The 21,679-nt window shown below is 54.0% G+C and overlaps 1 protein-coding gene across 6 annotated transcripts; it reads right to left on the minus strand.

Moving 5' to 3' along the window:
- Positions 1-337: 337 nt before the first annotated feature.
- Positions 338-16,733, minus strand: SEPTIN3 (septin 3). 6 transcript variants are annotated; one of them, XM_068940693.1, is made up of 11 exons: positions 16,695-16,730; positions 16,262-16,490; positions 10,222-10,413; positions 9,846-9,974; positions 9,464-9,545; positions 8,662-8,799; positions 8,242-8,359; positions 7,334-7,429; positions 5,157-5,256; positions 4,643-4,694; positions 338-3,334 (listed from the first exon to the last, which is right to left on the minus strand). In XM_068940693.1, exons 2-11 carry the CDS (start codon positions 16,269-16,271, stop codon positions 3,199-3,201), a joined length of 1,053 nt encoding a protein of 350 aa, XP_068796794.1. In that variant the 5' UTR covers positions 16,272-16,490; positions 16,695-16,730; the 3' UTR covers positions 338-3,198. The 6 variants fall into 6 exon arrangements, with proteins under 6 accessions (XP_068796794.1, XP_068796802.1, XP_009663573.1 ...); XM_068940701.1 differs by having other exon boundaries at positions 2,482-3,334; positions 5,157-5,253; positions 16,695-16,733; XM_009665278.2 differs by lacking the exons at positions 16,262-16,490; positions 16,695-16,730 and adding exons at positions 13,950-14,090; positions 14,823-15,012 and having other exon boundaries at positions 2,482-3,334; positions 5,157-5,253.
- Between the last annotated feature and the right edge of the window lie 4,946 nt (positions 16,734-21,679).

The raw sequence follows: 21,679 nt of genomic DNA on the forward strand, positions 1-21,679 counted from the left end.
AAGCACCCACTAAATATGATGAAGCACAGCTTCAGGCTTCAGTGCAGAAAAGAACAGGAGCACTGGGGACGTCTCTCCTGTTGTGCTGGGTTTAAAACATTACGTACAGAATGGGCAGGAGCAGCCACAGCAGAGTACACTGGGATGATGTTTATGGCAGCCAGTGATGCTAGAGTCACATCCACGCTGGGGAAGCTGGTCCGGCCGGCTGGAGGAGATGAGCCATGTGGAGGCTTTTACCCTGCGTCGGGCTGTGAATGGCCAGGATGGATGGGAGGGCAAGTAGCAACTAGAAGGTCGTTTTCCCTGTCCGTGAAGTCCACGATACAGCTACTTGCACCAGTGAAGAGGCTTTTATTCTCTGTTGGGCCAAGGAGGCCTGGTGCACATGGGAAGGAGGGTGTAACAGTGTATGTGCACACTCAAAACAGGAATGCCAGGAGCCATGAACATGGTGGTGAAAGGACCAGGAGAGACCAGGAGGGCCCTCACGTCCTCGTGATATTGAGAATGGCTGATTTGTATGAACAGATAGGAGTGAGACTGAAGAGACCTTTGCTTTGCAATGACAACACCAGAGAAAGCCACAGCATGGACATACTCTCTCACATGGTTCTGCTAAGGCTTGGTGTGTCCGAAGCACCCTCTGCCTTCCCAGGGCTGGCCCACACACAGCTCTGTCAGCAGACCTCAGACTTAGCTTGAATCATCCCCAGCTATTCCCTCGCTGGGATCTCCTCCTCCCTCCTGCGTCAGCCTTTCCATCTGCCTGTCCCTAACCCACTGCACTTCCTGTTACTCGTCGTGCTACAGTCCCACACCATGGCATTCTCCATGTGCATTTCAAATACAACCTAGCGCTCCTCTGGAAGTGAGAGCCCCTGCCAACTGTGTGACATGCATCCGCTAGGTGACAGGCAGGGGCTGTCAAACTCACAGCAGTCGAGATATCCGTCAGGAGGAGTGAAGTCCCATCCTCACCTCCTCCCTTCTGCGCAGTCAGCCCTGATGCTTTCTGCCTGGCTCAGCTACATACAGAAAAGAGCTGACAGTGCTGTTTTGCCAGAGATCAAATATGAAGATGCCTCTGGATTAAGTTGCTTCAGATTAAGACAGTACTGACTTATGATTTGGCCTCGGTATGAAGAGGGAAGTCAGCTCCTTAAAAACAGACGTGAGGCCATCTCCCTGCTGATGGGTGAGAGGGGATGATACAGCAGCTGCTGCAGCTCTCTGCCACAACAGTGTCACAAATACGTGTGGTGGTGGGAAGGGGCAAGGCTGCAACTGAGCCCAAGAGAGGATGGGGAGCCCCAGTGTACAGGAACCCGGGGACAAAAGGGGGAAGTGCATTTCTACATAACTGAATTCAGTGTTGTCTCTCCATCCTCGTGGTACATGGTTTTTGCCCCACAGCACCCCGACACAGTGGAGCCCTTGCTGTCTGCCTGAGAGGGCATGTGCTGCTACCTTGCTTGGTCCCAGCTAGAGGCTGAATACTCAGGCCTGCTCCACACTGGCCAGAGGGATCAGGGAACAGGATAGGCCAGGTATGTTTGTCTTTCCTAAAAGCAATGTCTTTTACAATGTGAAAATGCATTCCAACCCTGACCTGGGGCCACTGGCTAAACACGACTATATAGTAAAGCTGCTGTTCCACAGGCTGCTCCTGGGTCTCTACCTTCACTCCCAGTCCCCTCCAAGGGGAGGTAAAATAGCAGCTTCTAAACATGGCACAACAAAATCACGTGCATACGGAGCATGTGTGAGAGCTGGTGAAGAGTTGGAGAGGGAGAGGGAAGAAAGACCCTGGAGAAGAGGAACACTAAAGCACTTGGAGAAAATGAAGGAGAGACAGAAAGGGTAAAGAACAGAGAAAATGAGGAAGAGAAAGAAAGGGAAGAAGGAAGATATGGAGGGGTGAAAGCAAATGAGGAGAAAAATAAGAGAGAGGAGGGACTTAGAAGCTGGGAGGGCAATAGGAGGGGCAGGGAGGCAGCACAGACTAAGACGGCTGGAGTAGCAAACAGACATTTTAGTGAAGAGAAGGCTTTTCTTGTGTTCCCGCCACCAGTGGAGACCAATGGAGACACCCTGGCCCAGTGCGTGGCCCTTGGTGGCTCTCTTAGATTCCTCTGAGAGCCTGAAGGCCATGTGCTGGGCGGGGCTGTCCCCAGGGATTCCCCAGCCAGCCCCACCTGACACAGTTTTCCTGCACCCTTCAACAGTGGGACCATGCTGCAGGGGAAAGGTATGACCAGGACCAGCTTGGTGCTCGTGGAGAGAGGCCAAAGAGACTGCTGCAGCAGGGCATGAGGTAGGGTAGCCTCAGCCCAGCTTGGTCGGAGCTGGAGGCTGCATAGGATCAAAAGCCTGTGACCTTCAACGATGGCTTTTGATCTTAGCACAAGGCAGAGAAAATGCATCCTCTGCTGCAGAAACACATTCTGTTCCTCTTGGTTTTGCTTTTTTTTTTTTTTTGGCAAATATGGCTATTTCCCCCAAGTACTTTGATACTTCTCAAATGGATGCTAAGGCCCAAGAACTAATTCTGTGTCTCCTCCCATCAGTCACTGCCTGGACCTCAAAACATGTCACTATGTCACTTCCTCCATCTATCCACGTCCACGTTTCTGTTTTCCCTTGGGAAGCCATAGCAAGAAATGGGGATAAAATACTGCCCCCGCCCCATCCCTCAGACCAACCACTGCCTTTCACCCACCAAGGACCCAGCAGAAAGCTCTGCTGCCATCACTGGAAGACAGTGTGTGCACTGAATGCACCATCTATCCTCTGAGTCTCTCCTTGCTATGTCTTCAAGGGATAAACACAGGACTACAGCCCACCCCATACCTCCCACCTCCAGAGCCCTCCTGCCCCCAGAAATCAATGCCCCAACCCTATTTCCTCCAAGCAAGACACACATCTGAGCTACAGAACATGAGAAAAAGGAAGATGACAGACAGTCCACTGTGCAAAAAACAAACCAAGAATGAGGACATACTGGGAAGGACAGAGGAGACGCTTTTGGTCCATTCCTGGCACACAGGCACACACAAACACACACGCATGCGCACATACTCTCACACGCACAGAGGATGCGCCAAATACTTCAAAGACAAGCCCATGGTAGAGTCAAGGGTAACGGGGATGGGTTGTCATATCCAGAGACACCAGGTGACAGCAGGGAGGGGTCATTCACAGGTTACTTTCGTGGTTTTCCTCTGTCTCGACGGTCATGGGAGGCAGCCCTCCATTGTCGTTCAGCCGCTTGGCCCTGTAGGTCTCATAGTGGATGTTGTGGGTCACTTCTTTTAAGTCTTGAAGGTGAGTCCTGCAGGAGAAAAAGTGGAGATGGGGTGGCAAAGAGGATACAACAACCAACATCAGCGCTGTCAGTGTTAGTCTTCTTAGGATCATTTTAATCCACAAGATAAATGGAAGATACCTCCAGCCAGTCTGGCTAATGAACACACTGCTCTTTTTGTACAAATGGCATAACACAACTGATAGCTGGAGCATTGTCATTCAAGAGAATACATACACAGGATGTAGGATATTGGCTGAAATGCCTGGTTCTGCTTGATAGTGTCATGCCCCTCTCCAAGCAGTGCCAGTGGAGACAGCTACTGGCCATTGTGATGTGTGAGAGCAGACAGTGACTCATCTCTTCTCACATCGTGCTTCCAGCAGTGTTGAGATGACGAAGCACCAAAAGTGTGTATTAGGTCAGCTGGGAACCATAACCTGCAGAACGCTGCCATGAGCAGTAGTCTCTAACCCCCGTACAAAGCCTGTGGGCTTGGGTTGTTTTTTGTTTTGTAACTATCACTTGGTTAAGATGTTTTTACTAGAAGACTTGGGGAAAAACACAACAGCTGTGGTAGGTACCACTGTTAAGAACTTGTCCTGAGCACAAAAAGAGGGTAGTAGGGTGATGTCAGAGCTTTGTACCTGGCTAAGTGTCTTACTACCACCATACCCACAGCTGTTATGAGTCACAGGGCTCTGGCTTTGAAGTGCATTTCCCCTAATTTTTTAGTTTTGGTCCTATTTTAAAACCTTATTGTGTTTACAGGGAACAGAGGTGACCCTGGTTCTTTGCAGCTCTTCCACAGAATTCAGGGCAGATATCATTTGTGCTGGGATAGCTTCATGAAATAGAGAATGAATAAGACAGGACAATGAAAGCTGAATGAAGTAAGAAGCCTTTCACTTCCAGATCATATGTTCCGGGCCATCCTTCAAGCCTGGTAGGACACACAGTCTAGGCTGGGGAGGGGCCTCTTTCTCACTGATTCCAGCCCAGTCCTATGTCGGCAACCACTAGAAGTTGTTGCCACCTAGTATGCTTAATGGGATGGCACGAGGGTGCTAGCACCCTGCTTCCTCAAAGCATCTGCATCATACATGAAAACTAGCACTAGATCTTAGTGATGTAGGCCACATCACTAAGAGAGCCACTAGAGCATCCTCCCCCCTAGTTTGGCCCAAACCATCCCTTGGAGTGTCCACACAAGCTTTCACTGCCTGGAATGTGCTTTTTCTTCCCTCCCATGGGGGCTCTTTCACTCTAAGGGGGGCAGTCTCAGGAAGACATCCTTCTCATCAAGAACAAACTGGCACATGACCATAGCCTTACCTGATGACAAAGTCTCGAAGTAGGGCAAATTCACAGTGAGTGAGGTTTTCCACTGAAAAGAAAGAAAGCAGTTGTTATGTTTTATTTTCGTAATAACCCCTTTATGGTTACAGAGCATGGGAAGGTCATTGCTGTGGGGCATGTTCAAGGTGGGCAGAGATTGCATAATTCAGAAAGGACAGACAGTTGTTGTGTGGACACCAGACACTGTCAAGCATTGAGTGGCTATGCTGTCAGACATTGAGCAGTCATATGTGAATTTTCATGTGAAAACCAAGGAAGCCTCAGGAGATCAGCTTCCCCTCAGTGGTGTTCAGTGTGGTTCCAGCTTCTGCCAGTTAGCAGTACTGCAGTGACCATGCAGTTCTTTACAAACAGAGCTATTTGAAATTTCTTCTTTTGCTTGGTTTTAAAAAGTTTTTCACAAAAGGCACAGGAAGGAAGCCATGGGAAATGTATTTGGATCCTGGTCTGCAGAGATACTTTAGTCTCCCATAAGCAAGGCTGTCTTTACCTTCAATGATTCCCCAAGGTGTTTTTCTGCCCAGGACTCTTTTGCCGTTCACTTGGTACTCCTTGTCACTGCCCACTACTGCGAATGGCATGCTTTCCTGCTAGGGAGAGACAGGTGGAGAAACCTATTGAACACATTCCAGTGAGCAGCAATGTCACTGTTCCCTGTTCACCTTTCCTCCTCTCAGCTCACCAAGCACAAGGCCTTCTGCAAAGTGACAGGTTCTCCAGAGCAACGCTTTACTGTCTGTCCTCTTCACGCATCAGCGCTATCCTTGGCATTTTGGACCTTACTTTACAAGTGTCCTTGCACCTCCAGAGCTCAGTGTGCAGTTTACAGCAGCGCCAAGGGTTCTGGAGAAAGGGGCAGAACTTTTCCTCACACATCCCCAGCATTTCTAAAGGAGGGATGCGATCAGAAGGAGGTTCCTTGGTGTAACCAGGAGAAGGTCTATTGGCTAAAGGCTGCTCATACAGATAGTTTGCAGTGAGTATTTCTCACCAAGCAGTTTGTAGTCCCTAACCAGAAGAAGGAGAGGACTCAAAATAATCCTCCCCAACAGGATACATGAACATTCAAAATCTAATATCTGAAATGGTTGCACTCAGGAAGGCCAGTGATGGGATGGTGTGCTCCTCTGACCATAGATGAGGCTATTGTGAAACCTAATATCTCCAAACACTGGGAGAAAGCACCTGTTTCCAGAGCGCAGGGTGCAGGAGACCCTAGTATCTCCCTAGTTTTACAGATATTCATAGACTTACTTTGCTTTATAGATGCCCCTGGGCCTGGGAAGGAACTTCAATTATCACAGGAATGGAGATTTAAAAAAAAAAAAGTGATTCTTACATGTGAAACTACCAAACCTAAGGCCATGGGGCTGAAGCGCAGAACAAAATGTGTAAAACAGTACTGGTGTGGAGAAGAAGTCACACCCATCTGGTCTTTGCAAGAATGTGTGATGCGTTGCCATATGGGAGATGATTAATTAAGCTAGGGAACACGAGAATTTCTGCTAGGGGTGTCACAACAAAGGGAGTTGAAAGGGCAAGTGTCAGGCTGCAAGGCAGTTCCCCCTGGAGTTTCCTGAGGACCGGCATGGAAGCCTATCTATTTTCACTAATGGCCTTGCCACAAAAATGATGAATGGGATAATTAAATGCACTAACGTAACAAAGCCAGGAGGCGTTGTCAGTACAGGGGCAGGCTGGGTTATTTTCCAGGAAGATGTGCAGAAGTTTAAGGCATAAAGGGCCACATTTAGGAAATAACAGTAAGAATTTCTGCTACAGCTTGGGAGCTCATAAACAAGCAACCACTGAAGGAGGGGAAGGCCTCCACATGTGCTAGTCAGTCACAAGATGATCTCAAATCACCAATGTGATGCGTTTGATTAAAAAGCATATGTGGTCCAAGGGCTTACAGTTCAGATGTCTCCAGGAGAGCATGGGTACTGGTACCAGAATACTCTGCTGGGAAATCAAGTCAAACTGGAGCAAGTGCAGAAAAACGTGACTAGGAGGATGCAGTACTGAGGAATGGGAAGCCCATTCTAGGGAGCTTGTCTCATTTAGCTGACCAGAAAGCCAGTAGAGGATTAATGTGGTTCTCTGCAAATGCCTGAGCGGTGCAAGGCACCACTAGGCAAGAGAACTGCTCAAGTCAACGTTGGCACAAGAACACAGACATAATCTTGGGTACAACCTGGCCATGAACAGACGTGGGCTGAAAATTACAAGGTGGTTTCTAACTCTGATGAGGGAAGGGTGGGACAAGCCTTTTCACAGGGGCTGGGATAGTAACAAACCAAACTGCTTTTCAGATAGAGTTTGATTAGTGGATGAAAGGGCTCATGGGACAGTTGTCTGGGACAGTCAGAAGCTGGGCATCAGCCACATGCCAGGCCTCTTTAGTCCTTAACACAGGCCAAACAGAGCATTCAGCAAGAGAAGGTGAAACATGGTCCTTCCTCACTCAGCTCTCATAGTGCTCTGTGATAATGACAGAGACAAATTAAACTGGAAGGGATGAATGACCATCCCTTACATTCATTGCATCTTTCACCTAGGGACCATAAAGCACTTAAAACCTTCTAGTGTCTCCGTGTCTTGTTCACACTCATTAAATTTGACCAGTCCTCATTCTCCCTTCCCCTCCCATGATACAGTGTTTCCTACCCTGATTTTGTCGTTCTCTGTTTTATCCTCCAGGTCCTCATCAAATTCTTTCTGGGGGTAAAACTCGATGCCGTTTACTTCTAGCTCTTTGCGCACCTGAGCGGAGAGAACATTTTGAAGCAAAAAGCAACACAAGACTGAAAGGAAGGCAGGTGGGACAGCCAGGCAAATGCACCTGGCATATCCTTCCAGAGGGGAAAGGCTGGAGGGACTGTTTCCAGGGAAGTGTGCAGCAAAGTGAGGACACATGGCAGCACTGACAAGCCTTTATCCCCAATCCCAGTTACTTATCTGGCTCTGGGTTGTGGAAGGTTAATATAGGTCCCATGACAGACCACCTCATGTCATGTCATAGGGATACGCATCTTTATTCCCCCTCTAACAGGTGCCCTCAGAGCCTGTAAACAGCTACATCTTCAGGACAGTCTCAAGACTCAAGGGCATTTTTTGATTTTCACTGTGCTGTCTTTACCAGGTCCTTATTGTTACTTTTTTGTGGCTATGAAGGTGCCTTTGGGCCAAGAGACAACATTTTCCCAGAAACCCAGAAATGGGATTCATCAGCACAGACATGCGTCAATAACAGATACCTCTTTCTGGAGATACCCGTTGCCCACATGTTCATTCAAAGCCCGCTCTTGGATACAACCAAGGAAAGGAAAGGGGGGAACAACTGCGTGGGCATGCAGTGCCAGCAGCCACAAGGTGTGAAAGGCAAGGCAGTCCAGGCTGCGCTTAGCCACTGCTACCCCACACCTGGTCTCTTGGTCAGAGAGGCAAGACCCAGTGTTGGACTCTGTGCATGCACTGTGGACTGTGCTGCAACCCCAGGCGGAAGGAGACAGCCCATCTCTCCCATCTTTGAGCCAGGGCAGGGAAGGGTCCCATGCAAAGGAGGAGATACTCACTCTTTGTTTGAATTCAGTCTTCTCCTCCAAGGTCATGGTGTCAGCCTTGGCAATAACAGGGATGATGTTCACTACCTTGCTGAGATGTTTCATGAACTCCAGGTCCAAAGGCCGCAGGCTGCAGCCCGGGAGGGAGCAACATGAAAGAGGTCATTTTACCCTCCCCATCTGTCATCCTAGTGGCCCTCCCAAGCATCAATGCACCAATGAAACCTCCCTTGTTCATTCCTTGGTTGCTGCCACCATGATCTCTTCTCCTCCCTTGTTATCCTAGACCCTTTCAAGCCCCACAGTGCCCAAAGTGTGGCCAGCCCTGCAGGCAGGATCCCTGGGTCCATGGCTGAGACAGAGCAGTGCAGAGTGTATATCTGCCACAGAGGCACTGTGGAGTTAAGGAAGGAAGGGGGATTGTATACGTACGAGTGGCCTGTGGGGGAGATGAAGTAGAGGCAGCAGTGCACTCGTGTGTCTGGAATTCGTTTCTTCCTTGCAATATTCACCTCCTCTTTCAAAAATTTTTCATATTGCTCATTGATGTATTTCTCGATAGGTTCCCAGCTGTTAGGGTGGGAGAGAGAGATGAATAGACAGGTACAAATCTCCTCATGTTCCTGCCTACAGTGTTCCAGCTCTGACAGCGGTAATGCAGGCTCTGGGATAAAAAATATCCTCCACTAGTGTCTCACCCTCAGTAGAGATGTTTAAGAATTTCTGTAGCTGAGATCAGGGGCTTTTGCAAAACCACTGTTGAAATCAGTGGATAAATCAATGAGTGGAAGGGGGAAAGAAAAGACCCACTGGTAGCATGGCAAGGGCTGCTGAAGGCTGCTCTTTGTCAGAAATGTAGGAAAAATGTGCAGTTGGCTCAGTTCGGGCAAAAGAACTTGGATCTGCTAGTTTTCAGATAAAGGAACATATGTAGAATTTGGGGGAACTGTCAGTCTGGGAAAGAGATTACAGTTTTTTGCCCGACTTCCTGGCAGTGAGTTGTCTGACAGCATCACTGCATTTTACCTACACTTGCTGTGTAGTGTGCATATACCTCCAAGCAAACACATGAAACCATGGCGCTCACAATTTCACATCCCCATTACCTCCCCTGACTCCTGAGTGCAATACAGGTCCCAGGCCCTTTCCAGGCTGCGTAGCTGGGAGTTACTCCATTTGCCAGATTAAATGCAGTCCTTTCTGGGGCACAAGGCCCTGGCTGTGTAGAACTCACCAGTTCTCATTGTTGATCTGGTCCCCAAATCCTGGGGTGTCAATCACTGTCAGCTTCATCTTGACACCACCTTCTTCAATGACTAGGGAAGAAATTACAAATGATCATAGACCTCCCTGAGGACTCACTCCATCATGAAACATGTCTCTGCCCTGCAAGGGAACAGGAGTGCTCTACCCTCACCCCTGCCCAGCAAGCACGAACAGGCCAGGCTGGGTCACTGCATACCTGGACAGCTGTACTTGAATTTCTTACTCCAAATTTTGACAACCTCTGCACCAAATCACCCTATCACAGGAAAATGGATTTGTGCACAATCTGTGGCCTAAAGAGCTCTTGAGGAGAATGAGGATTGACCACAGTGCAGGAGTCTGGCTCTTACCATGCCCGATGGCTTTGATCTCCACTGTCTTGGGGATCTTCTCCTCACGGTTCCAGCCTGAAGATTTGCGGCTCACCTGGGATTTGAAGAGGGTGTTCACCAGCGTCGACTTCCCCAGCCCACTCTGACCTGAGGATTGCAAAGAGGAAGCTCGTGACATCTGCTGCAGCCCGGTGATTTAGAGGACCAGAGGATGGAGCCAGGCTGGCGAGGGAAAGGTCTGTAGATATCTTCTTGCCTTGTGCAAGCTGCCCTTTGCCCCCGCTGCAAGCACTGCTTGCTCCCTCATACCTCCCAATGGGGTTCATGCTCCCACCTGGCCTCATGGGAGAGTGTCCTGCCATGGTTCCCAGGACTTCATCTGATGCCTGCCTACCTACAACCATGATGTTGAAGTCGAAACCTGTCTTCATGGTCTTCTTGCGCATCTGCTCAATGATGGTGTCAATCCCGATGTAGCCCAGCAAGTTGGCGTTAATGCCCATGGGTTTCATTGGCACAGCTGGTTTTTGCCGTGGCTCTGGGACTAGTTCAGACATGGCTGCCTCGTTTTTGCTCTCCACTGGTCCTGCACAGGGAGAAAAATTGAAAAATTGAAAAATCATCATTCAGGTGTATTGAAGGCCTCGCTGCTGTCCTGTCCTGAGGGCCAAGGGCAATTCTAAATGTTCATTTCAAGGGCTGGTGACAGAGCATGATTGAACAAAATGATTTTAGCAGTAAGATCCTTCATGGGGAAGCATCTAGAGTTTCTAGCATACTTTTCTATATATGGCTCTAGTCTGAGAAGTTGAAAAGTGGGGCTCTTCAAACATTGAACACATTAATGGCTATCTCCAAACAACAGCAACAGATCTAGCAAAGCTGACCACGCTGCTAATCAGATGCCAGAAGATCTAGCATCTCTGTTTCCCCCTTACCCCATTCTCACCAAGATCACCAATGCTTTACCCCCTCCAAGTTTAGCATGTGCCCTGAAATTTGCAATGGAACGGGCTTGCCTTTCAAAAGCATTCACGTCTCAAACCCTGGCATCAAAACAGAGCTTGGGATTTCATGTGAGGCCTTGCAAGTTTGGCTGCAAGTGGAGAGAAGAGCCCCTGTCTCCCAGGGAAGGCAGCATTACTCACTGTGCTATGCGCTGAGCTCTTTAGAGGAAGGCAGTAGTGGAAGTGCAAAGTAGGGCCACAAGCTCTGTTTTTGCCTCCCACCTAAAGATCAGTTTTTTGTCATGTCTACCAAGAAGCTTATCAATTGCACCTTTCTTTCCTCACTTTCTCTTCCTCGGTTCTTCCACGTAAAACAAACCAGCAAAAGGGAAGGCCCTGTGGGCTTTCCGGCCTCCCTGACCCTCTTTATCGAGTAATGGCACACTCTGCTTGGGGCAGGCCTCATCTGCTTATCTCCGTCTCTTGTTTCTCTCATTAGTGAGCAGCTCCCACCCGCCACGGGAGCAAGCCGGATGTTGGGAGAGGACAGGACACAGAAAAAAGGCTGCAGTTGGTGGGGAAGGGAGGCTTGAGGGATGAATCCAAAAAAGAAGATGAAGGGGATGGGAACCAAATACCTTCAATATACGAAACAGCTGCAAACTAGAGCCTCTCCCACCCTAATCACTTGGCTCCCCCATGCTTTGTCTCATTATATGTTTATTTTTTCAAGACAAGGACAGCTTGCATCTTTGCTTGGTAAGCACTTTGCTTATTTTGGTTACCACTTCAGTTCAAGTAACCTACACTAAATTATCCCTTTCAATCCTTTTGGTGGGCTTTCTGCTCCTCTCAGCAGGACCCACCAGCTGCAGAGATGCAGGCGAGCGGTCAAGCAGAAGACTGCCATTTGGAAGGTGACACTTGCTTGGAGAGAAAGACAATTCAGAGGTGGCTGAAATGAGGACACTGTCAGCACCAGACTAGGACCCTGGTGGCAGTTCAGCTGGGTCAGGCAGAGACGGGGGTGGAGAGGAAGCCAGAGGGGTTTTGTTCAAGGACAGGGTTAGGCTGCAACAGTCTGCACAGGCAGCTGGTGACCCGGCCCAGCATTTTCGTATCAAAGCGTCGATGCAGATGCAAAGGGCTGCTCTACATAGGGAAAAATTTATGTTTTATGTAAGCTTTAATATCCCAAGATCATATGCCTGGGGTAGAACTTGCAGAAGGGCCACCTTCAGCAAGGAGCAGGGTGCCTGTAGAGCAGCTTGTTTTACACCACTTGGAAAGTAAGTGCTCTTACACCTGTAAGAGCATAGCAGCACAGCCATCTGTGCATAGCACGGCTGGTAGTTTCCTATGGGTCTCGGCTTCATACCACCTCTGTTTCACCTTGCCTGCAGGGGACAGACCTGCCCAGAGGATGTCCCCCACCTGCTCTTTGCCACTAAGCAGGTGCACTGTGAGCTATCATCACCTTCTTCTGAAGCAGTGAGCATTAGCCTGGAGGGGCCATGGTACAAGATGGACCGCTGGCCTGAGCCAAGCTGGCAAATCTGAGCTCCTTATGCTAACGGGGAGCTGCAGGTTGAGGCAGCCTGCCGAGCCGAGTGTTTCTCAGCTGCAATCCGCTCATACACACGTCACAACTAGTCTGTGCCTTTCCTGCTGACAAAGCATCCCCTGAGGCTCCTGTTGTCTTTTTCCAGCTTTCTCAAAGCTGTTGCCAGCCAGGAAAGCCCATCTATCTGGCAGAGCATGGAAGGCCAACCTAGCCAGCTCTCCTGCATCCTTTCCTTTGCTCCTCTTCTCTCAGTCTGCCCTACACCACATGTACCGTTGGCTGTGCCATGGCCCCTCATCCTGCTACAGCATCCTCCAGTGCTGAGCATCTCTTCGGTGTCTGGGCCTGAGTGTGTGAGGATGACTATGGAGGAGACCAAAGGCTGAGGGCAAGCACAGCTATTGCTTGCTGTTCCTGGTCACAAGGTGCCAGCCCTCCGCTGCAGGGGTAAGAGGAGGGAGGGTTTCCCAGAGCAGCCTGCGTTGGGGCCCCCATACCCCAGAGCAGGGTAGAGATTGAGACAGGGAGCAGGGGAACAACGGCAGGATGTGGGACAGGGGGGTTGCAGCCTGGCGGCACTGCAGGGAGGACTATCTCGCTGTGCAGCCGGAACAGAAAGGCAGTCCAGTCCTGCAGGAGCAAGCCACACAGGAGGGGCTTGGGTCCCCATCCCTGCCCTGCTGAGCCGTCTTTGCCACCTCCTTCCCGTCTCCCACCAGCCAAAGAGCCCTTCTGACAGTCACAAGGATCAGTACATTAAAGGAAGTGAAGCACTTGGCTATTACGATAACAGGGGATGAATAAAGCTCTGGAGGTAAAAGGGGAACAGGTCAAGGCGAAAAGAAAGCCCAGAGAGCAGCTTCCCTGCGGGGATAACAGCATGGGCTGAGCGGGATGGGCCCAGGACCCGGGCCATGCAGGCTGCGATCCCTTTGCTACCTGGGTGGTAGCTTCTCCCTGGGGAGTCTGTTACCCTCTCCTTTATTCCTTTAACTCCTTTTTCTTACATGGGGAGAAGGAAGGAGAAAAGGAGCTACCAACCAGCCTCAAGGCTCGCAGGAAGGTCTGTGAGTTGTCCCTCACTCCCACTGCACTGAGGGACAATTTGCCCAGAGATGCCAGATGTTGCTAACTGCGCTGTGCACTTTGCAATACTTGGCCATTTGTTCACAGGCTTTGCTGCTGGAGCTGGGAGCCTGCAGTGGCGAGAGCAGGCTTTTCAGTGTCAGGTCTCAAAGGCCTGAAGTAAGCACCTACAAAAAGCCCTCACATCAGGAGAAAAGCAGTCCTAAAATCTCCTTAAATATTTCCTGGATTTTCTATCAGTGATGTGGCTCGGGGGGGAGGGGGGTTTGATTTTGTATATTCAGAATCTCAGGGCAGACAGTACCCTCTTTCACCAGCCTTCCTCTCTCCCCATGCCACATCCGAAAGGGAAGCCCCCATTTTACAAAGAGGTATCCAGGGGCTCAGCTTTGTGCACGTAATTTTCCACCTCTTGACTTCCACGGAGGAACCCAAGAAGACAACTGAGGAAACGGCATGCAGGCAAGGTCAAGGCGTGCAGAACCAGAGGCATGAGAAACACCTTGAGGCAGGAAACGTGTCTACCTGGTCTGCTGGGAATGCCTCTTTTATATGAAGTAACGTTAACACTGCCATGAAACCTCGTTAAAGCTCTTAGTGAATGGTCAAGGAGTAGCATCAGGCATCCTAGGCGCGTCCTGTAGACCCTCCAACTGCTCCCTGTCCCTGTAATAAATACATGATAGGGCACTGTGGTAAATGTAGCTTATAATGAATAGGGGGTTAGCCAAGGTTAACAACAAGCGTCCGCTGCTTGCATTACCACCCTTTTCTCTGCTGCTTTGTTCTGTCTGCGAAGCAAAGGCTGATTTAAGAGGGTGGTTGTTGGTGACACCTCTGCTCCCCAGCTCGCAGCAGGAGGAGGCCCAGGCTGGGCTGCTGGCTGATAACCTCCGGCTCAGAGAAGACGCTACGCTCGGATCCTAGCCCGCAGCGGGGAGAGCTGCAGCGTCTGGGCCAGGGGCAGGCAGGGCCAGAGGGGGCAATGGGTGCTCAGAGAGGTACCAGTGGGACCAGCCAGCACCTCTGGCACTCACCAGTCCACCCCAAAACCTCTCCCTGGAAGGCCAGCGTACCTGGCCAGCAGCAAACACCGCTGCTGCACCGCACCGTTAACACCGCCCCGCCACCTCTGACATTCGCAACAGCTGGCTGGAGACAGAGGTAGCCCTGCAGCTGCATTACGGGGCTCAGGCGGTGGGGACTTTCGTTTACTCCTATCCTGGGGGCAGACTGGACCTGATAACCTAGATACAGTCTTATCCCCTCCCCCTGCCTTCCCGTTCTTTGTCTGAGTGGCAACACGAAGGGAGGGGTGGAAACCGTCTGCTCACAACGAATCCGGCTTCCAGTAAGGAAAGGCTATTTAACCCCCATGTAATATGTCAATAGACTCACTGGAGGTCTCCTCCCGTTTGGCAAAAGACCGTCCTGCTCCAGCTGGAGGCAGCGATCCAAAAGCACGTTTCGCTCCAGCCCCTTCACCCATGTGGCCCCGGGCTCGTGTTCCTGCTCCCTGCCGATGCCACGCGTGAAGGAGGGAAGGCTTGGGTGCGTGAGCGCAGTTGCAGGAGCGGGCCCTACGCGGGTTACATCAAGTCCCTAGGAAAGCAAGCAGCTGCTGCTGTAGCACGGCTCTCCCTGTGGCCTGCAGGCAGTACTATCTGCTCCTTGCTTCGCATCTGCAAAGGTGCTGGATTAAGCATTTCTCCACTGGAAAACTCCCTTCCCCTCCGTTCTCATGATGATCCCCAGGGCATTTCTCCCAGCCATATGCTGCAAAGACCAAACCGCGCTGGACACACCACCACACCTCAGGATGCAGAACACAGGTATTTTCTTTACCAGGTCTTTTTTGCCTGGCCTAGGGACCACTGGGCGTTTTGAGTGAGGCCATGAAACTTATCCCAGCCCTTTGGGCTGCTGCAGCCTTCCTGGAGGCCGCCTTCCACTGGGTGCCCTCACCACTCTGCAGAGGGCTTGGGCAGGAGCCCGGCTCTGCCAGGGCTGCAGCGAAATCTAGGGCAGAAGCCTCGCTGGAAATGCAGAAGCTGGAGGTGAAGGGGACTGGGCATGTCTTCAGCCCAGCTGCCACAGGGTCAGTCGCTGCCTGCTGCCCGAGTGGGGATCACCGCATCTCCCTAGCTGGCCACCCCAGCATGTCCCCGTGTCCCACCTCCCCAAATGCCTCTCCCCACACCCATGCCTCGGCACCCCTCAGGAGGAAGCTGTCCCCCTTGGTGCCCGCACCGGGCTGCGCCGTGCAGTCCTTGCCCGCGTGCCCCGCAGCCCGGGGTCGCAGCCTGGGCAGCAGGGCTGTCCCATGAGGCGAGAGGGTGCCAGGACGCGGGCACCCCGTCCCCCTGCAGCTGCCTGTCCCTCTGCCCTCCAGCCTGCCGGTGCCGGGGGGTCCCTGCCTGCCACTGGCTCTGGAGCAGATGCCCAGGGAGTCGCACAGGACGTTCCCACTGCCCTGACGGAGACAGCTTGTCAATGTAAGGGACAAGCCAGTTGCAAAGCAGCTTGGGGGCTTTTCCCAGCCCTGGGCCGGCTGGGGTTATATCTTTCTTTCAGAGCAGCCCCTGGCGACAGCTACCCGGCATCAGCACCACAGCCGCCCCTGCTCTTTCTCCTTGATGCCAGACTGCTACCATAGGAAGAAAAAAAAAATAAAACCTCACACACCAGGACCAATTTCTTCCACTGCCCTTTGGAGGAGATATTCACCCCCAAAGACCCGAGCTTGGCAGCGTGGGGGTACCACGGAGAGTGCATGCACAAAAAGCCCAAGCGTCCCTCCAGCATCGCCCAGCCCTGCCAAGCCCAGAGCATCCTACCTTTGAACATGAAGCTTCCTTTGTCTCCGATTACTCTCCCAAGGGGGTGGGTTTCCCCCTCAGTTTTCTAGCCTGACGCTGGTGCAGCGCGGTGGGCTATGAAGCTCTGCTTTTACCTCTCTCTTTCTTTCCTGTCCTCTTCTCCCCCCTCTCCTTCCCCTCCTTCTCCAGTGGCTATTTCAGCTGAGCGGGGATGCTGGTGCTGCTCCTGCTGCCATCGTCATGTGACCTGAATATTAAACATCGCTGCAAAATCTCCCCCCCGCGCGCCCTCCCCCCCACCCCCCGCCCCGGCTCCATCCCAGAGCCTGCGAGAGCCTCCCCGCCTGGGTGGGCAGGGCAGCGGGGCTGTGGGGGCCACGAGGGACGGGCTCCACGCATCCGGGGGGGCCCCCCACGCACACGCATGCCCTCCCCCCCCGCCGTCTCGCACCGCACACATGTTTCCTTGCTCTTTCCCTCCCTATTCCCCAGGGGTTTGGCATGCTGCTGTCCACAGAGCATCTCTGGATGCAGCCACTTGTTTATGGAGGGGGATATTTAACCCTTTGCGGTTTTGCTCCGGCAGAGCTGAGAAATGCCAGGGATCCTGCTCCCTCTCTCTGTAGATATCTACCTCTTGGGTTTAGGGGATTGCGAGGCCTCGTTCTGCTTTCCCAAAGAGAGGGAATCGGGGACAGCTCGTCAAAATCAGTTTGCCCTTCAGCTCAGCTTGTGGAGGCGTGAGAAACCTTTTCTCCTTTGGCACCATGATTCCTGGCCGTCAGCCCCTGGTGCAGAGGCAGAGTGCCAGCCGTCCCCTCTGTGTGTGTGCGCGTGTGTGCACGCGTGTGCGTTGTAGGGAGCGGGGAGCGGCGCCGTCTGCAGGCCGCGTCAGCAGCATCGGCACGGGCAAGGCGGCGCGTGCCGTTGTGTCAGGGTGCGCAGATCACATCTCCGCGTGCCCCCGGAGGCACCTGCGCCTGCCGGTGCCCGTGTGCATGTGTCAGGGTGGACGTGCCTGCTGTGTCTGCAGAGCTGTGCGGATGTGCCCGGCTGCATTTCTGCCAGGGGCTGGCGTGCCTGGAGGGGGATGCCCCTTCCTCCCTCCGTGTTTCCTTCTCCTACAGTCTGCTGGCTCGTTTCCTTCTTTTCGCGGAGCGCTCCGCTCCGCTCCGGTGACGGGGACGGGCCCAAAGCGGGTGCCGTGGGGAACGGCCGCTGGCTCTCCTGGTGACAGGGACGTGGGGGGACGCGAGGCAGGCTCCGAGCTCGCCCCTCCGCTGCCCTCCCTCCGCGCTGCTTCCTCTCAGGGGATTATCCGCAGGTCCCAGGATTATCCCGTGTGCGGCTCGGCTCCCCCAGGACCAGCAGCCCCACAGCGACAGCCACCTGCATCCCCAGCGCGTCTATCTGGGCCAGATCCGACCTACGGCTCGGTGGCGCAAAGGCAGCGTCCGGCACATCGCCACCTCAGCGGGTCAGCGGCGTTTTCTTTTTAGGACTCGTCCATGCACCCAGACTGGCCTGCCCAGGCCTTTCAGGGACGTCCCCACGTGTCCCTCTGCGGTGCGGCCGTCCCATCGGCGGGGGCCCGGCTGCGGGGCGCCCAGTAGGCTTATTTCTCATGGAGAGTTTTGAACACCTCCTTTTCCAACAGGGAAAAAGAAAGCTGTATCTACTGTGGGTTACGGGGGCATTCAGAAATCACCCTCCGTACTGAGAAGCTGCTCGGGACAGTCTGAAAAGCCAGCTGCCTTTAGCAAACGGGTGGATAGAGGCACCCGCCGCCCTCACAGCAGCTTCTGACCCGTCACAACCACCAGGTGTTTCTCCTCAAAACGTCGGCATCACGGAGTATTTGGCTCACCTTTCACCTGCTGTTTATCCACAGGCGCCGGTGGTTGTCCAGCGTGACCCAGATGCCGAGGGGAGACATTTCCGAGGCAGAGGAATCGCCTTCACCCCCACCCCGTCCCCTCGCACGCTCTCGCGGGGGGAACACCCCCGCGCCCTCGCGCCCCCGCCTCGGACTCACGCGCCGGCCGGGCCGAGGGGACCCACCGGTGCTCCCCGCGCTCCCTCCGCCGGCGCTCGCTTGCAGCCCGGTGCCTGGCGTCTTCGCCGCCGCCGTCTCTGCACCGCCGGGGTGGTCGCGCCGCGGCCGAGGGAGGATGGGGGTGACGGGGGCCGAGCCCCTCTGGGTGTCGGGGTGCGGGCGAAGCACTGCCACGGGCGTCTCCCCCCGGGGCGGCGGGGCACCGCTCGGCCCCTCGGCCCCGGCCGGCCTTTCTCCACCACCCAGGGGCGGCCGGCGGGGCGAGGGGGCCAAGGCGGGGAAGGGCTGGGGCCGCGGCCCCGCTGCCGCCATCTCGCCAGGGATCGGCACTTCCCGGCCGGCCGCGAGGCGCTGCCGGTCCCGGGGGGTCGCCCAGGCGCTGCGGCGGAGGGTCACCAAGAGGGAGCTGCGTTTGGTCAGCGCCGGGCCGTTGGCCGCAGCCCGCGGCGGGGGCCTGGAGGCCGGGGGGACGGGGCTCGGCTCGGCGGTGCCGGGCCGGGCGCCCCCGCGGCCCTTGGCGAGGGCAGCCGGCGGGGCAGAGCCCGAGGGCAGAGCCTCGGGGGCGATTTCCCTGGGCGGGGGCGGCGGGCCGAGGGACGCCGGCCCCCCACCGGCCGCGGGGCGGGCAGCGAGCCCCGGGATGCGGCTGGGGCCGGAGGAGGAGCCCGGGGTGGGGAGATGCCTGCGGTGAGGGGCCGGGGCGAAGTCCTCGTCCATCCCGGGCGCCGGCAGCCACGGCCCGGCCTGGAAGAACAAGCGGGAAGGGTGCGTTCAGCCTCACGGGGGCCGCCGCCAGCCCCCCGCCTGCCGGCGCTCACGGCCCAAACGGCCAAACCTAGGCCCGTGGTGCCCAAAGCAGGGCAACCCCGGACCCCAGGAGGTCCCACCCGCAACCCGTTGGGAAGATGCTGGCCCAACCGAAGGGGGGCCGAGGCCTTACCTGGTGCCGAAAAGCGGGCGCAGCGCGGCCCCCCGGTGAGGGCGCGTGCAGGCGGGCTCCCGGCCCTGCCTGCCCTCCATCCCTCCCTCCGGCCGCCGCGGCCTCCCGGCCCCTCGTCCTCGTAGGAGGTTTTCCCAGCTTTGTTGGAGAGGGCGACGCTCGGGGCGGGCAGGGGGAGGACGGCGAGGCCGGAGGAGTGGGCAGGGCATGAAAGGCAGCTCTCAAGCAGCGCCAGGAGAAAACAAGGGCCAGGGACCCGGGGGCACGGGCCAACGTGAATGACCGGCAAGACAGCGATGGCCTTTCAGTAGATATTTCCAGGCGAGCCCCGGCCGGCCGGGGACGAGCGAAAGCCGCCTCCGGCTGCAACAATGAGCCGCTTGTGGCGGGCCCCGAAAAGGCCGAGCTCCTCGCATTGCAGCCATTCCTGCCCCGCCGCCGCCGCCGCTGCCCCGCGCCAGCGCATTCCCGGCCCGACGGCGGCGGCCGCCCCACGGCTCCCCACAGCCCGGAGGAACCGGCCGAGCCGCGGGGCCACCCCGTGCCGGCAGCCCCCGTTCCCCCCTTATCCGGCTCCCGCGCCGCTGGCGGGAAAAACGCCGCCTGGATGTTTTCAGACCCACCTACGTCACCGCAGAACCACCTCGAGAAACCACTGCTCTCGAGAAAATGACTGCGTTTAAAAAAAAAAAAAAACACTGAATTTTTGAAATATTTTCCCTCCCCCTCCCCTTTTTTTGTTTTATTTTAAATTACAGATTCCAGTTCAACAAATTGTGCCCCCACCGAGGAAGTCAATGTTCACTTTTCAGGTGTTTGCCCAGGTTTATGCCCTTTTGGTTTATTCTGATTTTCTTTTGCTTCTCTATTGTTATGGTTGCTTTTTAATTCCGCTAGTATTTGGCCATTTCCAGGGTTAAAAGGGCATCCATCGCAAGCAGTCAGTGTGTTACTCTGTACCTTCATCATAATAAAAAAGAGCTGTTGAAGAGCAACACAATAACGAAGCAGGAAAGGAAAAGAACGCGTGTGTTTTGGTGGGAGGGACGAGCCAAAGCATCGCTCATTGGCAAACGGGACAAAAAGACAGAGATGGGGGAGAAAGTGAAAAAAAACAACCATTGCAATATCAATGCTTTTGTTTTTCTTTCCGAAAAATTGGGAAAGTTCCAAAAGCCAAAAGCTTCCTGTGAAAAGTTTCAGCATGTCCGAAGCTGAGGGGTCTCCCAGGAGGACGCTTGTCCTGGGGGAGAGGAGTCACCTCTCCCCTGGGGAGACCATCCTCGGGGTCCTTGGGGGCATTAACGCAGCTCTGGCTGTGAAGGAGACGGCAACCGGCTGACTCGGCATCTCTCGGTCCTGCGGTGGGCAGAGGAAGGTGCCACGCTGGCCTGGGACCAGCCCTAAGCTGCCCACCAGCAGAGCGGCGTCACAGGGGTGACCGCGCTTGTGGGCATACCAGGGGAATGGGGGGCACTGGGAGTTTCACCTTTCAAAATTTTCTTTTGAGAAAAAATACAACCTAGGTATATAAAGTCCCATCACTGCTTACATGCAAGCGGACCAGCAGCAGCAGAGATGCCGGGAGAGACGGAGAGGAAGGCAAAGGCAACACGGCATAGTAATGCTCACATGCCGTCCGGTGGCCCTGGCTGAACGCGGGGACCACACCGATGACATAGAGGGGATCCCAGCCTTGCTGCTGGCCGTTTTCCTGGCAGACACTGCCACACACAGAGCAGTGTATTGCTCTGGCCCGCTGGCAGCACATGGCAAGCAAGAGGAGAAAAATATCTGTTATTTCAGCGCCTGATCTCTTACACAGCTGATGTACGCAGCCATAGGAGTGGTTGGGTCGGTAGTTTCTGCAGCCATGGGGACCTGTAAGCGTTTTGACTGCATCGTCCTGCTGGTTACAACAGCCTGTCTGGGGTGGAAGGAGGTAACCACCACCCCATAAATCACATGCTGGCTCCATCAAGAAACCCCCTTGCAGGGCTGGCATATTGTCCCCAGCTTTGCCCTCTCCTCCAGGCCCCCGCTCAGCCCTCAGAGGGTAGCCGGGTGTTCGGACACACTTGACCCCTTGTGCGGGAGGCCGCTTTCCTGTCAGCCCTCTGGCCATGACAAATCTTCCAGGGGACTAAAGGCTGGGCTGAGAGCCCGGTGGGAAGTGTTGTGCTTACAGAAGGGCTCAGGGCTGTGTAATTTCTGTGTTTCTTTTAAGAAAAAGAGAAAGGAAAGGTGGAAAAGACCAATCTGATGCTGTTCAGTGCTTCCAGCACTAAGTATCTTCTCTAATGCTTCATCCAGTTTAATTCAGTATCTGAGACTATTTCACTCTCCCTTGAGAGAGTCTTTATAGCTGCACGGATATCACAGTGAAGAAACAGTCTCAGTTTTCAGTCAGTGTTTTCCTTTCGCTTAATTATTCCCAGAT

The sequence above is a fragment of the Struthio camelus genome, chromosome 1 (assembly GCF_040807025.1).
Source record: "Struthio camelus isolate bStrCam1 chromosome 1, bStrCam1.hap1, whole genome shotgun sequence".
In the NCBI taxonomy this organism is placed as follows: domain Eukaryota; kingdom Metazoa; phylum Chordata; class Aves; order Struthioniformes; family Struthionidae; genus Struthio; species Struthio camelus.

Excerpts from the sequence above, each read along its gene's own strand:
- SEPTIN3 (XM_009665277.2), bottom strand. The coding sequence starts at position 14,913 with ATGGGTGAAGGGGCTGGAGCGAAACGTGCTTTTGGATCGCTGCCTCCA. Across the intron at positions 10,414-13,949 it reads AGGCATTCCCAGCAGACCAG|GACCAGTGGAGAGCAAAAAC; the intron begins GTAGACACGTTT and ends CTCCCTGTGCAG. Across the intron at positions 5,257-7,333 it reads CAGAGAACGACAAAATCAGG|CAGGAAAGCATGCCATTCGC; the intron begins GTAGGAAACACT and ends GTCTCTCCCTAG.